Source organism: Monodelphis domestica, chromosome 5 (assembly GCF_027887165.1).
Source record: "Monodelphis domestica isolate mMonDom1 chromosome 5, mMonDom1.pri, whole genome shotgun sequence".
Classification (NCBI taxonomy): domain Eukaryota; kingdom Metazoa; phylum Chordata; class Mammalia; order Didelphimorphia; family Didelphidae; genus Monodelphis; species Monodelphis domestica.
In genome coordinates, this window is record NC_077231.1 from 313,606,866 (window position 1) to 313,630,753 (window position 23,888).

At 44.2% G+C, this 23,888-nt stretch overlaps 1 protein-coding gene across 3 annotated transcripts in view; it reads left to right on the plus strand.

Annotated features, from left to right (window-relative positions):
• Positions 1 to 23,888, plus strand: part of LOC100619253 (solute carrier family 40 member 1-like) — a 42,414-nt gene that overhangs the window by 8,547 nt on the left and 9,979 nt on the right. Inside the window, exons 2-10 of one of the 3 annotated variants that reach the window (XM_056800501.1) lie at positions 446 to 816; positions 2,862 to 2,970; positions 4,949 to 5,805; positions 6,259 to 6,418; positions 8,706 to 8,821; positions 9,217 to 9,343; positions 12,003 to 12,257; positions 13,441 to 14,142; positions 17,329 to 22,291. In XM_056800501.1, coding sequence (XP_056656479.1) covers positions 5,641 to 5,805; positions 6,259 to 6,418; positions 8,706 to 8,821; positions 9,217 to 9,343; positions 12,003 to 12,257; positions 13,441 to 14,142; positions 17,329 to 17,624 — 1,821 coding nt within the window. In that variant the 5' untranslated portion in view covers positions 446 to 816; positions 2,862 to 2,970; positions 4,949 to 5,640 and the 3' untranslated portion in view covers positions 17,625 to 22,291. Of the gene's footprint in view, positions 1 to 445; positions 817 to 2,861; positions 2,971 to 4,948; positions 5,806 to 6,258; positions 6,419 to 8,705; positions 8,822 to 9,216; positions 9,344 to 12,002; positions 12,258 to 13,440; positions 14,143 to 17,328; positions 22,292 to 23,888 lie in introns of those variants that run through there. The other 2 variants (XM_056800500.1, XM_056800502.1) reach the window with 2 other exon arrangements.

Below are 23,888 nucleotides of genomic sequence, written 5' to 3' on the forward strand. Positions count from 1 at the left end.
CCCCTGGGCTGAAGTTCTCCCCATCTATTTTCAGGTGTCCCAAATGAGTGTCTTTAGATCCTGTATAGTGGAGCCCACCTAATACTTGTCACCTCTTCAGCATGATGGCTTTGGGAAGTGTAGGAAGGGCTTGTGGGATGTGGCTGCCTTGGGACGATCAGAGGTAGACATGGAGTCCTTGGCAAACTCGAAAGGGTTTGGGTTATTATTTATTCATGACTATCATTTGGGGAGAATAAAGACTCAGAGCTAGCATGATGTGGACGTGGCTCCTTGGTAGGTAGCTATGCGACCTTGGGGAAGTCCCGTAAAGCCTCAGTGCCCCCAGGAATGTCTCTAAAATTTTAAGGCACTGAGATGGTCTCGATCTGTTGAGTGTCCATGCCCAGAGTTTCTCCCATCCATAAAATCCTGGGTCTGCTCTCTTTTTTTCTTTCTCCCTCAGGGTTTCAGGAGGAAGCACAGATCTCACAGGGAAAAGGGGAATCATGTCTCTCAAGCACCTAAGTCTGCCAGCGCCATGATTTCTCTTTCATTTGAATGGTTTATAAAGTAAAAGTCCTGGAGTCTAGGTCATAGCACCTGGCCATTGAGCTTAAGGGGGACTCTCAGGAATGTCCTCCTTTGATGGAGGAGAAAACTTGGGTGAAGTGACTTGCCCCAAAGTCCAATGGATAATCAATAAAAGAGCTGGGATTCGAAGCCAGATCCCCTGGATCCAGAGCCAATACTTCCTATACTTTAGGGAACAGATATCTGGAGAACCTACAACCCTGGACTCTGAGGATCTGATGGGCCAAAGCTGTGGCTCCCAAGGTATGTGAACTTGGAGGAGGCTCCGAACACTTCCCTGCTAACCGCTGCCCAGGAGCCTCCCCCTGACCTCAGGACTGTTACCTTGCTTTGGGCAACACCCCTCTTTAGAGGTAAATATCCCATGGAGGGGAGATCTATTAAGCCATTATCAGACATGTACACCCTAGTGGGAGTGAGCTGTTTAGGCCAACAATTAGCAGAAAGGAGCTGGAAAACAGAGCAAATGAGGTACAGGACAAGGAAGTGGGGTCCTGAGGAGAGTGCTCTGAGGAGTCAGCCATGTGAGATGGCTCTGATGATGGCTAAGAGCTAGAGGGCCAGAGAGAGCAGGGACTCCACATAATGGGAAAGGTCATTGGAGGGGGGTGACAGGGGACCCCAAATCCCATAGCTTCCTGTTGAGGGAGGGCCTACCACCCAGTGCTTGCCTGGACGGTGTATCCTACAAGCATTCCAGGAGGGCCAATGATGCTCTTCCTTGAGGAACTTCATCTAACATTTTCTTGTGCGTGATGTTCCCGATAGAGTGCTGGGTTTGGAGGCGAGGAAGCTTGGGTTCAAATATAGTGAGATCGTGGGCAAGTGGGTCTCCATACCTCCCTTTGTCTGGTGCCTGGGATTTCACTCCATTTCTCTTTATTTCCAGTCTTTGACATTATTGGCTTCAGCTCTAGAATGGAGATCAAAATGGAGCACTTTGAGGCATTATTAATAACCGGGTTGTTCTGAGGGTGCCTTTGAAGCATGACAGCAAACTGAAAATAAACGGTCATTGGAGGCAGTGGGGTGGCTCAGTGGGTAGAGCCCCAAGCCTGGAGATGGGAAGATCTGGGTTCAAATCTGGGCTCAGGCCTTTTGTAGCTGGATGCCCTTGGGGGAATGAACCCCAGTTGCCTAGCCCTTGCCACTCCTCTGCCTTAGACTTGTCATTAGGACAGAAGGGAAGGGTTTAGACAAATAAAATTTTATTAAATAAAAGCAATGATCGTTTAGGGAGCACTTTCAGGTCTGGGAAGCCTCTTGTGTCTGGGATTGCGTTCGATCCATCATGAATGATATCCCCACCAAGTTTGGGGAAACCCTCAAGGAGTGAGGTCAGAGTCCGGCTGGGCTGGGCATGCGGGCTGCATAGGAGACAGGCCAGCCTCAGGACCGTCTGACGCCTTCCCTTGGCCCAGCCCTTCGATTGAGAGGGTGCAGACAGCCCGATTTTATTATGTCGCTCTGGCCTGTCACGGGGAGCAAAAACTGCTGGCTGGTCATCTGCTGCCCCACAGGAGGCATTTGCCCACCCAGCACTTTCGGCACAATGGGGTCTGCGTGTGGACAAGGGCACGTGCAAGTTTCCGAAGCCTTTCGCTGAGCAGTTTCATCTTTGCACGCGGTCTCGGGGGAGTGAGTGGGAAATCAAGGCTGGCCTGAAAGCGGGGCTAGATGAAACCTGCACCTGCTGCCTGCACTGGGCGAGTAGAACAATTCTCCAAGTTTCGGAGGCTTCTCGTCGGAGAGAGAATTCTCTAGCAGGTGGGAGCAAACATGTGTGGCTCATTGCTGTGATCTTGGAAATGGGCTTGGGGTTTTCTTTTCGTTTTTAAACTTTCATTAATTACAGCAAATGTAATCAATTTACCCTGGCGAATAATTAAAGTGGAAACATCATGTGTTTAATGAAGGGCTGTTTACCGTTCAAGTATCTCTCTGTCTCTGTCTCTCTCTGTGTCTCTCACTCTCTCTCTTTTGATAAATTAAAACTGGGAGGGCTTGTGATTGCTGTGGACGGAGATTTATTTCCCCTGAGTAATTGGTTTGGGGCATTATTAACATGCCTCGTTTGTTGACAAGTGCTTCGACTTTATTCCTATGCAGCAGACCTTATAATAGATTGTACAATTAACTTATTCCAGTTGAAAGAATCAAGTGGGAGCGGTTTTTAGGGGAAATCCATTTGGAATGAAGGGGAGAGCTTGTTAATGTCTCGCTGGCGAGGACAATGGCCGCCAGGCCCCTGAATAAATCTGTCATTCTTGAAAATCTCTCGTTCACAGTATGCAGTAACGATGAGAGAAGCCAACGATATCAAAGCCTGTGGAAATAAAGAGAAATGGAGTGAAATCCTGGGCACGGGACAAATTAGGAGAGAAAAGAGGCGTTTAGGTAGGTCGCCAATAAAGGGGCGCTCGCCAAAGCCCGCTCGGTCGGGGAAGGAGCCATCTCTCTCTGGGCTGGAAACATTCCTCTGTCAACGTCATCAGGCTGGAATGACCCAGCGCCCCTGGGCATGGGGGGATTTGATTAAGTCAAAAGAATAGGGGGCTTTGCATGCATTTGTTCTTTGGGTAATGCTGTCCTGCAAAAACAGAATTTCTCTCATTTAAATGTCACTAAGCAATTTGGCCTCTTTTCCAAAGGCTCTCGGAGAGTATTTGGATGGTTTCTTGTTGCCTAATTGAATTGAATATTAAAAATACCTTGTTAGCGTCTAGTTAGAGCAACAACTGTAAAATGTCATCTCGCGTTCTGTTCTCCCCAGTGACTCCTGCTTTCTTTCATTTGTAAGATTAAACGGCAAAGCGCGGGGTTTCGGGTGACGTGAAATCCCCCTTCCCGAGTCTCACGTGTCTGAGGGGCCGCCCCACATCCGTTGCCCATGGGGGGAGGCGTCCCTTCGAGATGGATTTCAAAGGGTGCTCCGTGCAACAGAAGCACTGGCCAGTTTACAATCCCAGAGAATTTTACAAATGGCAATTCCTGCAGGGCTCCCACCCAGGGAGATAAATGGGTGAGACACTTCGGTGACTGACCACGGCCTTCGAGGCTAACGCTTTAATCAGGTCTCTCCCTGCAGCTCAGAGCCAGGCCGTTTCTTTTGAGATCTGTTGGGTTTCGAGAGAGTGGAGGGAGAAGCATGATCTTAGTGGCCACAAGGAATTGGAGCCAGAAAAAAGCCCCTTTGCTTAATTATTAACGAAAATATGCTTCAAGCCCTCCATTCAATCACTTCCATTTAAATTGAAGGCTCCAGCTGCCAGAGTGGATTCTGTTTCCCATTTCACTTGGGGGCAAACTGTTTATTTTCACTCCATAACTGAAAATGCCTTTAAATTAAAAACCAGGCTGTTACCCAGGTCTGGGCTGTGTCCTTGGCTTTCCCTGACAGCCCTCCACACAGAGCTGTGTGTAGGGAGGGGCACGTGGAGAAAGAGATAGGCACACAGACAGAAGTGGTGGATGAAGGAAGAAAGAGAGAATGAGGAAAGGAATAGAGAGAAGGGAGAGAGCAGCAATAGAAAGGGGAGAGAACAAATAGAAAGAAAGAAAAGGGGAGAGGGGGAGAGAGTAAAAAGAGAGAAGAGAAAAAGAAGGGGAAAGAGAAAAAGGAGAGAAGGAAGAGGAAAGAGGAGGGAGAGGGAGAGAGAAGGAGAGAAGAGAGAGACAGAATAGAGAAAGAATAGAAAGAGAAAAGAGAAGATAGAGAGAAGACATGAGAGAGAGAGATGATCCTGGTCAATAGAAACTGACTTTATTTCTCCTCTTGTCAGGCTATATGGTCCACATAATTTCCAAATATGGTTATCTTGATGTAAGGGAAATGTTGTACAAATTATCAGTGGAATTAAGCCTTCCTCTCCACTTGGAAGATTCTGCATTATTAAATTACAGAACCACCATTTGTATTCCTAAGATTATCATAAGATGATATTCTTGAAACAGCATGACATGGTAGAGAGTGCACTGTACTTGGAGCAAGAAGACCTGGGCTCAGGTTCTGACTCTGACTCTTACTAGTTCTTTGACTGTGTCTAGGCCACTTCACCCCAGTGAGTCTCAGTTTCCTCATCTGTAAAATGAGATAAATTCTACCCACATTGCCCAGGGCATGTGGTTGTTGTGACCAAAGTCCCTTGGAAAGCCTGCTAGAACTGTGAGCCCTAGTTCTGGATGGTGCATACGGCTCTATTCAAGGGACAAAAAGCAGATTCCTCAGCCTAAAGGGTTCCTTGCCATTCCTTCTCCTGTGATAACCACTAACATCCATAGGCGTATTCAAAGTTTGCAAAGAACTTTGTACACATACATTCCACCTGTGTATGACATAAATGTTATCAATGTTCTTACTGTCTCTAATTTACAGATGAAGAAGCTGCCTCCTCAGTGCTTACCACCACACCTGGCCCATAGTAAGCAAATGCTAAGTCCTTATTGGCTGCATGACTAAGAAACTAAGTCACCCACCTGGGAATAATGCAACTAGGAAGTATCTGAAGCAGGATTTGAACTCAGGTCTTTTAGATGCCAAATTCTGAACTGTATTTGCTACTGAAAAACTGGGGCTTTGAAATAACCCATGTGTAACCATGGATGGGAAAGGATGCTTTGGAAAGCACAAAGGATCTAGCTCTCTTCTCTTTTAAGGAAGGCACTTCAACTTGGCTTCCAACAAAGAAGAGAGCCATGGGAACCTCTGGGGAAGGGTCCTAGGGCCACTTCTTAGGATCAGAGAGGAACCTGCCCCAGATTTCTGTGATAACACCCCCACCTCCCACCCCAGGCAGATAAAAACACCACCAGCAAGGCTCTCAAGTGGGTCTCAGCTCTCTCTAGGCCAGTGATGGCAAACCTTTTAGAGGTGTAGGTGATATGAGAAATGCCCTCAGGCACAAGTGGAGAGGGGGAGGGGAGAAGCCCAGCCCCATGTGCCTCTAGCTTTCTAGTAACAAATTCTGGTGAACTCTGCACTGGGGTGACAGTGCGTATGCCAACAGAGAGAATTCTGAGTGACCCATCGGCACATGGGCCATAAGTTCACCACCAAGGCTCTAAGCTATGGCCAGCCAGATTTTTCTTTGCACAGAGGAAATGAAACACATGTGTCTGACAAGATTTACATGGAAATGTCTTTCATGGTTTGGTTGTGTTTTAGGGGCAACTTTGAACTCCCTCCTGGGGCCAAGATTTTTGGTTTATGTCAGCTGTGCACTTTCTATATGGGTAAGATGAAGTCCAATAATTATTCTTGTTTTGTGAATGGTCAAGAGAGCTATGAGGTTGAGAACAGTCAGAATTTCACATTAAGTCTTTCAACAAATCTTGACATGGGGTCAATTTTTAGACTTAGAGCTGGAGGGGATCTTAGAGGTAAAGTCCAACCCCTTAATTTTACAGACACAGAAACTGAGGCCCAGGGAGGGGAAGTGATTTGAACACAGGTCCTCTGACTCCAAATCCAGCCTTCTTTCCACCTCACTACACTGGATAAATGAGAGCTGACTATTTTAGGACAATGTTGTCCAGCCTTCATAGTTCTGAAAACCCCCAGCAAGATGGTCTGTCCCCAGTGTCTATGCATCTTATTTACAACTGTACTTCATCGATCATTGTAGGAACAACCTTCTCCAACTCCTGCCTCTTTGTTTTGTTTTTTCTGCCTTTACTGCCATGCAGGGGGACCGAATGTGGCACTTCGCTCTGTCTGTGTTCCTGATAGAGTTATATGGGCACAACCTTCTCCTGACAGCAGTTTTTGGCTTAGTGGTGGCTGGATCAGTGTTGGTATTTGGGGTCTTAATTGGAGATTGGATTGACAGAAAACCAAGAAATAAAGGTAACTCATTCTCTAATAGCTGCCCATATATAAATGGTTAAACCAATAAGAGGTAAACTTGTGGACTGCTAGAAGCTATGCAAAGGGAGGCAGACACAAGAGAAAAGCCATCACCACTGAGCAGGAAGGAGGATAACCAATCAAGATGTGCAAAACAATTTGCAAAAATGATTTCACTTAATCTTCCCAACAACCCTGAGAGGTGCTATTTTGATCCCCATTTTACAGATAACTTAACAGATGTTCAGAAGTTATTTGACTAATAATCATAGTAGCTCGCATTTCTAGATTGCTTTAGAGAGTGAAAAGCACTTTTCATATGTAGTCTCATTAGATCTTCACAACAAACCTATGACATTAGGGACTATTATCACTCCCATTTTATTTATGAGGAAACTGAACATGAGAGAAGTTGTATGAATGGCTCAGGGTCACCCTGCTCAATAAGTGTGTGAGGTAGTATTTGAAGTGAAGTCTTCCTGTTTCCAATGCTCTGTCCACTGTGGTCCCTAGCTACCTTTGATTCTGTGCACCATTACTCTTGGCTCCAGTTCTATTCAATCCAAAAACATTTCTTAAATGCCTACTATGTGCCAGGAATTGTGCTATGTCCTGGAGATACAAGAAGAGGCAAAAGACTGTCCCTGCCCTCAAGGAGCTTACATTCTAACAGAAGTACAAGCCTGCTGATGGAAAGTAACAGAGATATGTAGATGGTGTGATTAGACTTAAATCCATTACCAAGAATTGTAAGAGATTTCTGGCCAAAGCAAGCAAGAAAAGAAGGTGCATTGGTCATCTAGAAAGTGAGTGATGAATGATAGATTGGGTTGACTGCCTAGGGGCTCCATTGGTAGCTACAGAAGCCCCCCAACTCCCTATCAAGGACTTATGGAAAGCTTGGATGAGTCATATGGGATGGAAAGGCTTTGGATGGAGTACCACACAGATGTTCTGGAGCCAGTGATGTATTGGGATATGTACTTAAGTTACTGCAATTCATCAGATAAATTTGGATTGGTTTCTGGACTTAGCTATTTGGCCCCAGATTTTCCTAGAACTTTGGGTAGGTGGGATGTCTTTCTCCCCCTCTTCTTATATGGCCCAGTCAATCCATTCATCAATTTCAACAAGCAGGACTTTACTTAGGCAGCTCTTTGGGGGCTGGGGATGCAAAGATCAAAGAGAAGTAATGCCTGCTCTCAGGGAGTTTATATTTTATCAGAGATGACAAATAGACACAGACATACAAATAGATAAAAAGTCAATATAAGGTTAAGGCCAAGTAACTTGAGGGGAAGTTGGGCGTAGTCCAAGATGTGGGATAGCATCAATCTGTCTTTTTTCCCTCCTGCTCCAATTCCCCTAGTATGGAGCAAGCTAGTGTTGGTCCATTCTGAAGTCAGCTGATTTGCCTAATTGGTCACAAAAGGCTCTGTTATAAGAGGAAACTAGGTTACTCAGTGAATAGAGAGCCAGACCTGGAGACAGGGGTCCTAGGTTCAAATCTGACTTCAGACACTTCCCAGCTGTGTGACCCTGGGCAAGTCACTTAACCCCCATTTCCTAGTTCTTACCTCTCTTCTGCCTTGGAACCAATATTCAGTATTGATTTTAAGACAGAAGATATGGGCTTTAAAAAAAAAAAGAGAGCTATGTACATACACTTCTGCTCTGTTTCCTTGCCTTTCCATCACCACTGGTAAGAAAACAGAAGGCTTGAGGAGTACTTTGTCATTTTCTTTTGTTTCCTGGATTCATGGTCAAACTTTATCACCTCCAGGCTATCTTACTGGCCACTAGACCCTCCATATTTAGATTAATTTCATGCAATCTTCCCATTTATATCATCTGAATTGTCTTTTGTCTTCCCATATCCTCTCTCTCCTTCATCTGGTTAGGAGACATAAGCCCAGTACTGAAAGCTATGACCTTCAATTATTCTCTAATAGATTTTGTACTTATGTTATTGGTTCATTTAGAATGGATTGTGGTATCTGGTACAAGATGCTGGTCTAAATTATTGAGCTATATTTTCTGCCGTACCTGCTTGATGAAAATATCGCTTTGCTATTGTATTCTATTCTAAATCCTATTTTATTGTTGATATTATTTAATAATATTATGTGTTATATGTCATAAAATATTATATTAGATAAGAGATATGGACGAAAATCTCCTTTGGGGCAGGCATGGGGATCTAAGGCTGTATGCCTATGTTGAATGGCAGGGAATTGATTCTCTTCTGTCAATACTTGGAAGTGAAGACTCTCTCCTTTACCACCAGTTGCCCATGCATCCCTGTTTCTTCAGAACTCCTCTGTCACTGCCTGCTGTATGGTCCTAATGTTGGTGTTCTCCTACAAAAGCGAGATTGAACGCATCGGGCAGGGCTGGCTCATGGTAAGTGTGGACACGTCTTTCTCTTCAGAGGCCTGGGTTACGCCTCTTCTGCAGCATTCTGGGAACTTTGTTGGTCTTTCCTTAGAGCTGCTTTTCACCTTGAAGCTATGAATCAGACTCCAAATCACAGACCTGCAAAGACAATGGGATTGTGGGCCTCCTGTCTCCCAGGCCCAAATTAGTATCGGTTCTGAGGCTGGGGGAGTGGGCAGGAAGAAAGCTCCTCAAGCCAGCAGAATAGTACTTCCCACCTCCCCTTAGTTGAACCTGTCTCTAAGAGGGCTAGCTAGTCAGCCCAGCTCGGGGAGAAGTGTCGCTAAAAGGCCATAGAAAGCATTCGCCCATGGAAGTCTATTCTTGGGTTGCAAATTCTGCTTTCCAATCTCTCCCCACAGGTGGCCTGCTATGTGGCAGTGATCATCTTAGCAGATCTGGCCAACCTGGCCAGCACGGCCCTCACCATCACCATCCAGAGGGACTGGATCGTGGTCATCACTGGAGACAACAGAAGCCAGTTGGCTGGTAAGTCCAAGCCACCACAGAGATGCTTTATCCCTCTGGGAAACAGAAGTGAAAGGATGCCCAGACTCTTAATGAATTCCCCTCAAACAAGGATGATGTGGAAATTCAGTAGAGCCCACAGGGAATATTGGTGGCTAGAATGAGGGCCATAAGGAGGGCAGGGTGGCTGGACCTCTCTACTCGGTGTGCTGAAATGTAGGAGGACAGACCTGTGATTTCCTAAGTAAAGGAAATTCCTGAGGAGAAAATTACCTCAATTAATGTAGTCTGAAAAATTTGCCTAGAGCCATGACAGCCCCTAAGTGACTTGATGGGTCACACAGCTATATATATTAGAGACAGTACTTGAGCCTAGGTCTTCCTAGCTTTGAGGCCAGCTCATTTTCTACTACACCAAGTTACCTCTCTGGCATTTCATTAGCAAGAATAATTCATTAAAGTAGGAAGCTTCCAGAAGACTAGCTTCCTGCTCCAGGTAAGCTAGCTTTCCTCCTACCTTGCTCCCCTGTCCTGAGAGAATGAAGGAATAGAGCAGTGATGGTGAACCTATGGCAGGCATGCCAAAGATGGCACACAGAGCACTCTCTGTGGGCACATGTCATCCCCTTCCAGAGTTCGTTACTAGAAAGACAGAGGGACTGGAGCGGAGCTGCTTCCCTTCCACCTGTCCACTGGGCCTGACAATATTTTTTCACATCACCTATCCCTCTGCCCAGTAGCCCAATGGGAGAGTTTTCTCCTTCCTAGGCAATTGGAGCTAAGTGACTTGCTCAGTGTAGCACAGCTAGGAAGTGTCTAAGACTATATTTGAACCCAGATCCTCCTCACAGTATCCACTGTGCTACCTACCTATTCTTGAAACAATATATATGTACTCCACTCAGTGCTGTGGAGACTAAAAGAAGAGGAAGATGGTCTCTGCCCTCTAGTAGCTCCCATTATCCTGGCAATCACCTCCAGGGTAGGGCAGGAACCGTGGGGGAGAAGAGGTAAAGGTAGAGGTACCCTTTGAAGGGTTCAGTAGATAAAGTCCTGGGAAGATGAGGCAGCCATAAAGCCTAAAGGGAAATGAAGACAGCATGGTCCTTGCCCTCTGGCTGGGTCCCTCCTTAAACTAGAGGTTGGAGCAGGTGGATTCAGGAGACATGTTTGCCTCCTTTCAGGTGATCTAAGACTCTTTCTCATGTCAAAACACAAATGTGGACCTTTTACTCTGCTCTGTATTTGACTTGACTAGCAAGCTGGCATTTCTCTAGCACTTTAAAGTGGGCAGGGTTCTTTGGGTCCATTACCTTCTGGGAGCCTCTTGGCAGCCCGATGAGGGCAGGAGCAATGGGCATCATCACAGCCATTTTACAGATGAGGAAACAGTCAACAAGCATTCGTTGTTAACCAGGTGCCAGGCACTGTGCTAAGGGCTGGAGCTATAAAGAAAGGAAATTATACAAAGACATGTTCCCTGATCTTAAGGCGCTCACATTCTAATCAAGGAGACAACATGCAAAGAACTGTACAGACAAGGTATCTCCAAAGCAGATGGAAGGTATTTTCAGAGGGAAGATGATAGAAGCAGGGAACTGAGAAAGAACTGCAGAAAGCAGGACTTGGGTTGTGTCTGCAAGGAAGCCAGGGAAGCTAAGAGGTAGAGAGGAGGAGGTAGGATATTACAGGTATGAGGCACAGCTAGTGCAAAGGCATGGAGATGGGAGATTGAGAAACTGGAAGTAGAACAAGGCCAGTGTGGAGCGCTGGAGTTAGGGGAAAATGTAAAACCGGGATAGTGGAAAAGTTACAGGTTATAAAGAACTTTAAACACCTAAAAGAGGACTCTATAATTGATCCTGGAGGTAATAGGGAGTTAAATGAAGGTCATCAATCAGAGGGGTGACATGCTTAGACCATTAACTTAGAAAATCATTCTGGCAGCTGAGTAGAGGATGAATGGGAGAAGGAGTTGGACTGCCTGAATCTCTATTTCTTTTCTGATCTCTGTGAGTCTAAGCCTCCTGACTCTAAATGTAAGGCATTTCCCACTCTGCAAGGTTGTGCCTTTATTGCTGGTCTTGACTTTAAGCTACACTGAAAGGTAATGCAGCTAGGTGGCTGGACCTGGAATCAAGAAGGCTCATCCTCCTGAGATCAAATCCAGCCTCAGACACTTACTAACTGTGTGGCCCTGGCCAAGTCAATGAACTTGGTTTGCTTCAGTTTCCTCATTTGTAAAATGAACAGGAAAAGGAAATGGTCAACCACTCCAGTGTCTCTGCCAAGAAAACTCCAAATAGAGTCACAAAGAGTCATTCGTGACTGAACAAGAGCAACATCAAAGGGAATACCCACATTTTGGTAGTGGGTGCTTCACTCCCTCGTTTTTGAATTTTCACAGCATGCATGCCAAGCTTGTGATGAGAGCGCTTGACCAGGGGCCAGGACACTTGGGATTGGCTCCTGTCTCTAGCACTAATGAGTTATAGAATCAATTCTTCCTTTCTGAGCCTCAGTTTCCTCCTTCATAAAAATGTAGAGTGAGTCTTGAGGAGCTCCCTGCTCTCTATGCCTATGATCATGGACCTTGGGCCCTGGAAGAGATCCGTGTCATCTTGAGCCATTCTTGGACAGTGAGTGTGAGGGAAACATTTCCGGGTACTCTCTGTTTTAGGGATGAATGCAATGATTAGAAGGATGGACCAGATCATCAACATCTTCGCTCCTCTCTCCGTGGGACAGGTGATGACGTGGGCGTCCAACGTCATTGGTTGTGGCTTCATCCTGGGATGGAACTTGGTGTCTCTGCTGGTTGAGTTCCTGTTTCTGTCTAAGGTTTATCAGCTAGTTCCTCAATTGGCTGCCAAACCCCGGCGGTACACAGGGGACAGCTTTCTCAAAAGGCAGCTGGAGCTCATCAGTTCTCAAGGTATTACCACTTCACCCTGGTTCCAGACTCGGTCTTCTTCCCTAGAGAGACTTTAGTTGAGACCACTTGTGAGGGATGTTGGGGGATCTGGGGAGGTGTGGGATTACGTGACAGCTATCCCTCCTTCCCAAAGAATGGAAGCTTCTTCAGGTCAGTTTGGTCCTCTTTGTCCCTAGCTTCTAGCACAGTGCCTTGCACAGAGGAGGAGCTTAATAACTTTTTTATGAATGGATGAACACATTTCTAGGCTTCTACTCATCCCTCCTGACTCCTTGGCTCCTTCTAGTACTCAATCCTTTTTTTTTTCTTCTAAAACCCTTACCTTCCATCTTTGAATCAATACTGTGTATTAGTGTCAAGATAGAAATGCTGTAAAGATTAGGCAGTTGAGGTTAAGTGACTTGCCCAGGGTCACATAGCTAGGAAGTTTCTGAGGCCAGATTTGAATTCCTATCTCTCTATCCTGGTTCTCTATCCACTGAACTACCTAGTTGCCCTTGTGGGCTGCCTTTTAAAACTTTTAAAAATACATCTATATGTATACATAGACGATTAGATTGTATATGAATATATTATATTATTTGACCCTCCCTATGAGGTATCTTGTGTTTAGAGCATGTCCAATTCTCTCCCCGCCCCGACTCCTCCCCTTTCACTTCCTGATGCACACATTGACTTGCCTTTGGATCTGAGCTTTAGATCTGGTGTCTCCAGAGAATAGTCCATCTTGGACCCAGACGCCATTTTGGAGGTCACTGCTCAGGACAATGGGGAGTCCCTAAAGCATTTGAGCCAATGACCAGACCAAGGCCTTGGGCCAATTCCTTTTCCAATTCTGTGTGTGAAGAATTAGAAACAGGCAGATTTGAAGTGGCCCCATTAGGAGACTCTCCCAGTAATCCAGGCAAGGAGGCGGTACAGTTACGTGGGGAGAAGGAGGGGGCCCATTAAGGGATGTGATGGAGGGAAACAGACACGATTCCGTAAATGTTTGGCTATCAGCACGAGGTAGAGGTAGAGAGAAGAGCGCCAACGTTCGGGGCAGAGATGGCTGAGACGTGACAGAAGGGGTGTGTAGGCAGGGCACAGGGAGAGGGGAGAAGATGTCGTGTTCCCAGCAGCACCAACCAAGCCTACTTGAGAGCAGGCAGCACTACGGATGCTAACTCTGTCTTTTGTTTAGGGGAAATTCACTCTTGTCCAACCATCGATGAGTTTGCCAATGTGCCCAAGGAAGGCCCTGAGGACCGTCCGCCTCTGGAAACCCAGCCGGACGTGACTTCCAGGTTTCCTCTTGGCCTTAGAAAGATCCAAAGGCTAGTCCGGACGTGCTGTGATGGCTGGAAAACATACTGCCGGCAAACGGTCTTCTTGGCAGGCTTGGGCTTGGCCTTCTTGTACACCACTGTGCTGGGCTTTGACTGTATCACCACCGGCTACGCCTACACACAGGGGATTGGCGGCTCCCTTCTCAGCCTCCTTATGGCCATCTCAGCCTTCTCGGGTCTCGTGGGCACGATTCTCTTCACCAGGTTGAGACGGTCCTATGGCTTGGTCCACACAGGCATCATCTCCAGCTGTCTTCACATAGTCTGTCTGCTGCTCTGTGTGTTCTCTGTCTTCGCGCCCGGGAGTCCTTTTGACTTGGGGGTTGTCTCTCTTCCGCTCAGCCACAGCTCTTCCTCAAGGCACAGGATGCTGGAAGAGGACCCGATACAGGTTTCTCCTTTCGAAAGAAACATCAACCAGCCCATTCTTCCTGGCCGTTCCACCATCCACTGGACCAATAACACTGTTCTGATGGATGGTGCCCAAGAGAGCACCCAGCCCGAGTCATACATCTCCATCATCTTGCTCTTTTCAGGTGTGATCTTGGCCAGAATCGGTAAGCTGTGCTTAAAGCTTTGAAGGGTTTCTTGTCTTGTTATCATTTGTGATGGAGCCAAGAAATCAAGGGGGGGATTCCCCTTGTCCCAGGGGCCCATCCAGTTCTGTTCTAGGCCCTCTGAGGCCACTTCAGGCTCAATCCTTGGGACAGCCGCGGTAAAGAACCAGAGTCTGGACAGGTTCCACTGCATTGGGCTTTTTGAGGGTGCTTTGATCTAGATCAGTCCTATTCTTTTCCAACTGGAATTGCAGAAGGTTTCTAAAACTCTCCCTGGAAAGTCCCCAGGCAAGAGGTCATGCAGGTAATTAACTAGCAGGACTGGGATTTGAACCTGGGCTACTCCATCCTAAACTCTTTCCACCTGGCCACATGGCTTCCTGCAGTGGGCAGCACACAGAAGGGGCTTTTTGTATTCTTGAGCAACAGGATTGAGGATGATGGATGGCTCTGAGGTGGCCCAATTATTTGGTTCCTTATCAATGTTGGTTTGTCTGAGTCTTCAGGGATCCGAGTAAACTGGTCAGGGCTCTGCTAGTAAGACTAGGAGAGAGGAAGTACTTTGCTTAAAGACAAAGCCAATAGTAGTCTGGCCAAGAAGACCAAGGACTCGGGTTGTAGTCATGTAGAACCTGCCCGAATAAGGCCCCATCCTTGACCACCAATGAGCCATGGAGGGCTCTTCACCTTCACGCCTGCCCCCTGGCTGGATGGCTGCGGCTGACCCTCCTGCTGGGGAGTAGCATCACCATCGGCAACCAGAGGCTCTTAGACCTTGAAGGACTCTCTGAGAGCCCAGTAGATGCCAGAAGGGCCCAACAGAGAGATTTAAATAACGCTTGGAAAAGTTGAACACGTATCAGTAAGAATAGTAAGAAATGATGTGCTTCAAGACCTACAAAGCATTTCCTATCCATTGTTGCACTTGATCTTCATAGGAACCCAATGAGATAGTACAGCTAAAAGGGTTCTTCCCATTTTAAAGATGAGGGAATTGAGGCTTAAAGATATTAGATGACTTGTCCAGTATTATATGGTGAATCTGATCATTCAGAACATAGAGAACTGCAAATGATCTTAGAGGTCACCAAGTCCAGTCTTATCTAAAGTCTCATAGCTAGGAGGAATATGAAGCAGGATTCCAAGTCCTATACTCTTTCCCTCCTTACTCCTAGCTGCACAGGCACCTCTCCCTTCCCCAATCACCCAAAGAATTAGAGTCTCTTTAAAAGGTCAAACCTTCCTTCAGACAGATAGATAGTCCAGACAGATAGATTGGTATACATAGACAGACAGATAGGTAGATAAATAAACACACAGAGAGAAAGAGACAGAGACAGAAAGACAGAGACAGAGACAGACAGAGTCAGGCAGGTAGGAAGAAAGAAAGAAAGAAAGAAAGAAAGAAAGAAAGAAAGAAAGAAAGAAAGAAAGAAAGAAAGAAAGAAAGAAAGAAAGAAAGAAAGAAAGAAAGAAAGAAAGAAAGAAAGAAGGAAGGAAGGAGGGAGGGAGGGAGGGAGGGAAGGAAGGAAGGAAGGAAAGAGAGAGAGAGAGAGAAAGAAAGAAAGAAAGAAAGAAAGAAAGAAAGAAAGAAAGAAAGAAAGAAAGAAAGAAAGAAAGAAAGAAAGAAAGAAAGAAAGAAAGAAAGAAAGAAAGAAAGAAAGAAAGAAAGAGAAAGAAAGAAAGAAGGAAGGGAAAGAAAGAAAGAAAAAGACAGAAAGAGAAAGAAGGAAGGAAGTAGAAAGAAAGAGAAAGAAAGAAAGAAAGAAAGAAAGAAAGAAAGAAAGAAAGAAAGAAAGAAAGAAAGAAAGAAAGAAAGAAAGAAAAAGAAAGAAAGAAAGAAAGAAAGAAGGAAGGAAGGAAGGAAGGAAGGAAGAAAGAAAGAAAGAAAGAAAGAAAGAAAGAAAGAAAGAAAGAAAGAAAGAAAGAAAGAAAGAAAGAAAGAAAGAAAGAAAGAAAGAAAGAAAGAAAGAAGGAAAGAAGGAAAGAAAGAAGGAAAGAAGGAAGGAGAAAGAAAGAGAGAGAGAGAGAGAGAGAGAGAGAGAGAGAGGGAGGGAGGGAGGGAGGGAGGGAGGGAGGGAGGGAGGGAGGAAGGAAAATATCTCTTTATTTTTTGAAAGACTGTATGCAGGCATGTTAGTTGTTCTGGAGCATTGAGGAGCAGACAGTCAATTTTTCCTCCTGGAGGCCAACAGCTAGTTTGCTGGAGCTGGAACTTGTTGGGGTTCTAGATCAGCTTGTGTGAAACCCAATCTTTGTTTTCTGTCCCAAATCTAGTCATTCCCTCTAGACAGGCATTGTCATCCTTTCAAGTGTCAATGTCATCTTGACCTGTCTCCAGTCCTCCCCTAAAGATGCTTCATAATAATCTTCAACACTTTAACAGGTCTTTAATGTTGCCAAAGCTCTTTAAAGACACTATTTCCTTGGAGATTCAACCTAACCCTGGGAGAGAGGTGCTATTTTTATCCTTATTTTATAGATGAGGACTTAAAGTCTGAGGAAGATTAAGAGGCTTACCTAGAGTCACGCCACTAGTCGGGGCAGGGCAGGGGCAGGGGCAGGATTCAAATTCAGGTCTTCCTTCCTGATTCCAAGATCAGTGCTCTGTTCTATAAGAACTGATTTTCATTGTAATGTGGAGGTGACCTTAGATTCATTGCATCATATTTCGGGAGCCAGAGAAGAACTTCAAGATAATCTGATCCAATTTTCTCATTTTTACAGAAGAGGGAATTAAGGCTTGTGAAATGACTTGCTCACGTTAATTCAATTACTATGCTGCTGCATGTAAGGAGGATTTGAACCCCAGTTCTCTAACTACACTACACATGAGGCACTCTTCCCCTGCATCCTGAAGACTCTATCTGCCAAAAGAGTGCAATTTCTTCCAGATGCTGCCTAACCGAAAAGCTGAAAATTTTATTAATTAACAGAATATCTGTTTTGGGGGGACTGACCCAGCTAAGTTTCTAGAGATTCATCACCAGATTGGTTGACAAGAGGTACAACCAATTTTTTGGCTATAGCAACTATAGCCAAATTTGAAGAGAGAGAGTAGAGATGGGACCCTTTAAGATGAAATCATAGGTTCCAGATGTGTTGGCAGTGCTTCAGTATTGAAGTAGGCCATTTTAGCTATAGTTTCATCTACTTTGATTTTTTTTCCAAATCTTTCCCTTGCAGGTCTCTGGTCCTTTGATCTCACTGTAACTCAGCTCCTTCAGGAAAACATCGCAGATTCTGAACGTGGCACTGTGAATGGTGTGCAGTGCTCCATGAACTACCTAATGGACCTTATCCATTTCATTCTTGTCATCCTGGCCCCAGCCCCGCAACAGTTTGGGCTCCTGGTGTTCATTTCCATCCTCTTTGTGATAATAGGGCACACCATGTATTTTGTTTATGCGCGGAGATTCAGGAAGCAAAATCTGCATACCCAGAAAACACCAGAGAAGGACAGGGAAGCTTTTTTAACTTGAGAAACAAGTTAACTCTTCTTATTTGATAAAATCACCCATTAGAGAATTTCCTCACATAAAATTGATCAGATTTCACAATCACCGTTTCTAGCCACTTTCCCACTAATTGATGCCCTCATTTATTCGTTCACTTATTCATTCACTTGTTCATTGATTAATTCATTCAATAAGCTCACCTTCCCTGTTTGGGATGATCAAGTGACTGCTGTACTGCCAACAATGGAGGAGGCAGGCTAGAAAATCAGTTGTGGTTCTTTCCATGTCTAAAGAGATCTAAAGTACGGCTCTCCCTCTCCATCCTTGCCCAAGACATGAATATTACACAAATCAGAACATGACTGCATGAAAAGGGTAGAAAATGTCACAAGATCTGATGAGAGAGAGATTGCTTCAGATGTTTGGAGGAGGTGGCATTCCAGCTGGCCTTGAAGGATGGATAGAATGCACATATCATTTACAGCTTGGGCACTGCTACAACTTAGCTGACTTCTTTAAAATCCTGTCCTAAGTGGTATCATCTGAACAATTCTATGGTGGATTGGTTCTATAGCTCAGCCTCAGGAAAAGGAAACACACTTGTATTGTATGTATGTGTATGTAAATGATACAGCTAAAATTCCAGCTCTACCTAATGTCAGGATTAGCCCATGGGAGGTCCAAATAATGTCCTTCTCATTTAAATTCTGTTCTTTTCATCAAAAGTTTACCAAGTGCCAACTGTGCGTATGGCACTTGGTGGGCACTAGGGATACAAAGGTAAAAGCTAAACACTTTCAGCTCTCAGGGATCTTCTAATCTACTAGGAAGGATGCTAGTGTATGGATCAGTAAATGCAAAGTAATTTCAGTAGAGAAAATGTACTAACAAGTAGGGAGAGGGTCTTAGAAAGGCCAGGATATGGTGCCTGGGCTGACCTTGAGGGAAGCCAGATCTTCTAAAAGGCACAACTGAGGAAGGAGAGCATTCTAAGCATGGAGACAGACAGTCTACACAAAGGCACAGAGATGGAAGATGGAATGTTGAGCTTGGGTGACCAGTATTGGACCATTTGGACTAGAAGGCAGAGCAGACGAAGAGAAGTAATATGAAAAAAAGTCTGGAAAGGTAGGTGGGTTCTTGTTTATAGAAGAACTGAACTGTCAAGATCTTGTATCTTATGCTAAAGGTAATGGGGAGCTACTGAAGCTTCTTAAGGAGCGAGTCAACATGGTCAAAACTATCTTCATAAATCCGTGGAAGACAGATTGGGGAGGGAAGAGACTGGAAGCAAAGACAGCAGCTTGAAGGTTGGCATAGTTCTGAGTGGAAATGAGGAAATAGATGCCAAAGAAATGAAAGTAAACTGACAAGATTTGGTGACTGGTTGGTTATTGGAGATGAGAGGCAGAGAAAATTCAAGGATGATTGTGAAGTTGTGAACCTGGAAGACTAGAAACATGGTGCCACAACGTAAAAGTGAAATCTGGAGGCCACATTCATAGTCAGGGAAAGAAATAGAAGCTTCATCTTAGTCATTGTTGAATGAGAGGCCAGAGGCTTCTGAGACAGAGGCCAGGAGGCAAGAGCCAATGCAGGAATAATGTCTGGGAGAAAGATTAGAGCTGGTTATGAGAGCCATTTGTAGAAAAAGGGTTATTCAGCCCATGGGGGCCAATGAGATCACTTAGAGAAGAGGACTCAAGGTAATTAATGTCTTGTGATACTTATACCTATCTGAGTGGGACCTGGATAATGATCCAGCAAAGGATGCTGGGAAGGCATGGTCAGATAGGTAGGAGGAGAATCGATTGCAGAATAGAGGAGAAAGGGAATAGGAAAAAGGAATGATTGACAGTGTCCAAAGCTCAAGGAGTATGAGGAGAGAGAAGTCTTACTGAGGGCTTGCTTCTTAACTGCCATTAGCAGAGAAGCCCCATCCTCCCATCCAGATGTGCCAACTGTGGCCGGGTTGAATAATGCCTGAGTCCCCATTGCTAATTTCTGTTCTTCAAGTCTTAATGTGAAGATTAGTCAGAGATTCCTAGAGGCTGTTAGCCTATCAAAATGGCATTTGTTAGGCTTGCCAAAATGGTGGTATTTGTACTTATACCTCCTTCCCCTTCTCCCCGCCCTCCTGGGAGGTGGTGGTGGTTGTGTAATTGTAGGTTAGGCTAATAGCTCATTTCTGGAGTATTTTAAGGTTTCTAAAGTACTTTGCTTACAACAGCCACCGTCTTTCCCACTCCCACCCCAACAGCTGGTAGAATTTGTATTCTTGTCCTCATTTTTCAGTTAAGGAAACTGAGAATCAGAGTTGACAAGAGACTTGCCCAGGGCCACACCACTAGTAAGTGCTAGTAAGGATTGGAAGGCAGATTTCGCCTGCCTCCAGGTCCAGTGTATTTTTGCCCACAAAAACATGCTACCTCCACAATATTCCATCATAAGGGGAAAACCCTTATGCTTGTGCAATGGCTTCTGAGTGAAATCGTAGCCATTTGTGATTTAAACAAAGGCAATAACCACAGCTTTAGGTATTTCCAGTGAGCAATGGGTATTAGTGGTGCCATCTGTATGTGATAGCCCAGTCCTCAGATCTGCCTCTCTATCCATCTTCGCTCTGAAGGCTGATAGGAATTCCCATTTGAAAAAGAAAAACAAAACAATTTAAGCCAGTATTAATGTTCCTTTGGAAGGAGTTACCACTAGCTGAGACTACTGAATCCCAACTTTGTTCTTAGTTCTTTATCACCAACCTTGGAAACTGTTGCAAATTGTCTGAATTTCGCTTGTTATAAAATTCTATCCCAAAGTAAACAGAATGGGCAATGGCATTCATCGCTGTCTCCAGGGGGTCCCATTTCTGGGCTTGTTCAGAAGGAAATAATAGAGCTGGTTGTAAAGCTCATTTGGGCTTTGGTCGCCAACCCTGAAAATGTTAGTGCCGAGAACCCGGAGCAATCTCTGAAGGGTTAAAAACCATCGATGCCCAAAATTCCAGAAGTCCAACAAATGGACTAAAAGTCCACAGAAGGAGGCTTTTTCCCTCAGGAAAGTCTACCAAATGAGCGAGGTTGTTCTCCCAGAGCATCAAGATCTAGTTTCTCCCACCCACTCACCTCCAGTTGAAAATGTGGAAAGGGACAGGATCTTGTGAATATCTTTGCTTGCGTTTCTCAGTTAGGCCTATTAGCACTTCATATAATAAATCCTGGTGATCGTTGTCTTTTACCCAAAAAAATAATAAAGGACATTTAAGAGACATCAGGAAAGTAAATTAATTAGAATTCTGCCTCATATAACTTGTTGACAGGGAAATGGTGCTATGACAAGGTGTGAAATCCCAAGCCAGAGGCCCTTAATAGTTGTAATTAGCACACACACATTTATATATAAAAATCTTCCAAGAAACTCTTGTGGCTTTTAATTGTGTTTGAAAGCCTCAGAAGTTTGGCAGCTGGAGTGATGAATTGAGGTCTCTAGGTCTTCTCTGGCTCTCCCTACCAGCAGCTTCTGCCCTTTGGGGAGAAAAACAACACGATAGTTACTTGCCTGTTCTGCTTACTTGAGTGCCAATTAACCAGGACTTTAAAGTATATTTATTCTCAAGAACTTACATAATGGGTAAAATGAGCTTTTCCTTCAGTAGAAAATGTTATACCCTTTCAAATGTTAGAAGAGATCAGCTGTTCCCTGCTTTACATATTCTGTTGGAATTCTGGGGGCCTGGGGCCACTTGGTCCCATTCAAGGAAGTTTTATTAAGTGCCCACTACGTGGACAGTATTCTACTAAACCCGGAGACTGTGAGACCGAGCTGAAGCAGTCCCTGCCCTCAGAGAGTTTGCATTCTTCCTGGGTCTGAAATTCTTGGAAATGTTGCATTACACATCCTGCCATAGACCCCAAGACTGGCCCTATGCCCCACTTTAGGATAAGGAAATGATGGCAAGATTTTGCTACTGTGTAAAGTTGGGGGAGGTGAGAGGGGCAAACAAAACTCACAAAAGTTCTTGTTGTCCCCAGAGACCAGGCAAGCCTAGTTTTATGGCCAGATTGATACTGATTGGTCTTCTCTGTCATTATAACATCTTGCTTGACACAAAGTTCTCACCTTGGGGAGATACAGTTGCAATTCCAGCACCTGAAGTAACTTCAAGACCTTTCCATCCAGCAATCGGTGTTGTTCCATTTGTAATAATCCAGGCTCATTTCAGGGGTAAGAGATTAATGCACAATGATGCAAATCACACATTTACAAAACATATCTATTAAGATAACTAGAACTCACTGATTTATTGACTACATATATTTGAAATATACATAAAACACAATTTTAAATTTAAAAGTATAAAATATATTTAAATTTTAAAATATATATATAAAAATACAATTTAAAATTTATAACAGATAATTTTAAAAGCTCTTATTAATTTCTCTAGCTGCTCCACTAATTTTTTTAATCCAGAGGGTCACTATTACAGTCTTAGTCCCTCAAAAGAAAGAATTCTTTCTTCTCCACTTTACAGGATTCACTTCACCATGGTATCACGCCCTCTTCAGCTTCCTGATAGTGACTTTCTGGTTTCTCTTTTCCAAAGACTCATCTTTCTGACTGCCCTGAGTTGGCCACCTGGGAGTTAGGTCTCCTTTTAGATAAGATCCCAGCTCCTTCCAACATTTCTCTAGCCCTCCCTTTTTAAATATATATATATATATATATATATATATATATTCAAAGATATTTTATTTTCCAATTACACGTAATAATAATTTTCAACAGTCATTTTCCAAAATCGTAAGACCCAAACCATCTCCCTCCCTCCCTTCCCTCTCCATACTCACAGAGAGTAAGCTTTTGGGTCATACAAGGATTCTCAGAGTCCTCCCTCTTTCTAGGTACCTCCTCATACTTTTGTCCTGATCACCTCCATCTATCACAGTCTGAGAGACCAGTAATGTGTATACATGGATTAGCTGAATGTCCAGAGTGAGGGGATCGCCAAAAAATCAAACAAAAAAACAACCCTCTTTCTTTGCATTTAAAGAATTTTAATCAATTCAACAAACCCTCTTCCTTTGTCCTTACAAAGTTTAAAGCAGTTCAACAAATATTTATCAGGGATGTGCTCTGAGCTAGAGACAGAAAGACAAAGCCCAACAGCACTTGCCCCCAGAGGAGGCAACATATGCAGAAATGAAGCATAAAAAGCAAACACAAAGAAATACAAATTTCAGAATTATCAACTGGAGAGATCAGGAAAGACCTCGGGTGGGAGTTGTACATGAGCTGTGCTTGAAAAGGACCTTGGGGTCTTATTAGGGTATTTATTCTCCAGAACTTACATAATGGGTAAAATAAGCTTTTCCTTCAGTAAAAAATATTATACCCTCTAAAATGTTAGAAGGACAGAATGGATCATGGAAGAGATGATACTTTTTTAATCTTTTAATTAAAAATAATTAATGATTGAATCATTTTATTATTTTATTCTTGCCCTTTTTTTAGCATCACAGGAATTTCTAAAAAGATCCTACTTCCTCAAAAAAAAAAAATCAATCCTCCTTTTTAACAAAGAAATAGTTCATCCATCTGACAATGTATCCAACTTCTTATCTTCATACTACAATTAACATTTATGGAACACTATGGAATACTATGTGGCAGGCCCTGGCCACTGTTTCATTATCTGAGACCACTGTTTGCTTTTTAATTAACTTAGATCTTGACTTCCTCTCAGACACCTTTGCACTAACATTGTTGAAGTCATTGTGCCTATTATTCTTTTGGTCTAGAGACACCTACGTGGAGCAGTGGTAGAAAACTGGGCCTGGATTCAGGAAGACCTGATTTTAAATTCAGCCTCAGACACATACTAGCTCTGTCACTTTAAGCAAGTCACTTAACCTCAGTTCCCTCATCTGTAAAATGGGGACAACAGCTGTACTTACTTCCCTGGGTTATTATGAGGATCAAATGAGATAATATCTATATGTGCCTGGCACATGGTAGGAGCTAGACAAATGTTTGCTATTATTATTTCCCTCTGTGCTGGTTCACCAAATCTCCCAAAATTTTGCACATGTATCATTTCTCGCTCCATGGCAATATCCCATGATATTCTTTTGCCCCCATTTCTTTAGCTGTCCCCAATCAATGAGCTCCTGGTTGGTTACCATGTAGAAGTCCATCACAAATATTGGAGTGGTTCATACATATGCCCTCTCTGTGCCCCCCTCTAGGTCTAGAAAGCTCCCCCTTCTCCCCTTTTCCTTAGAATTCTTG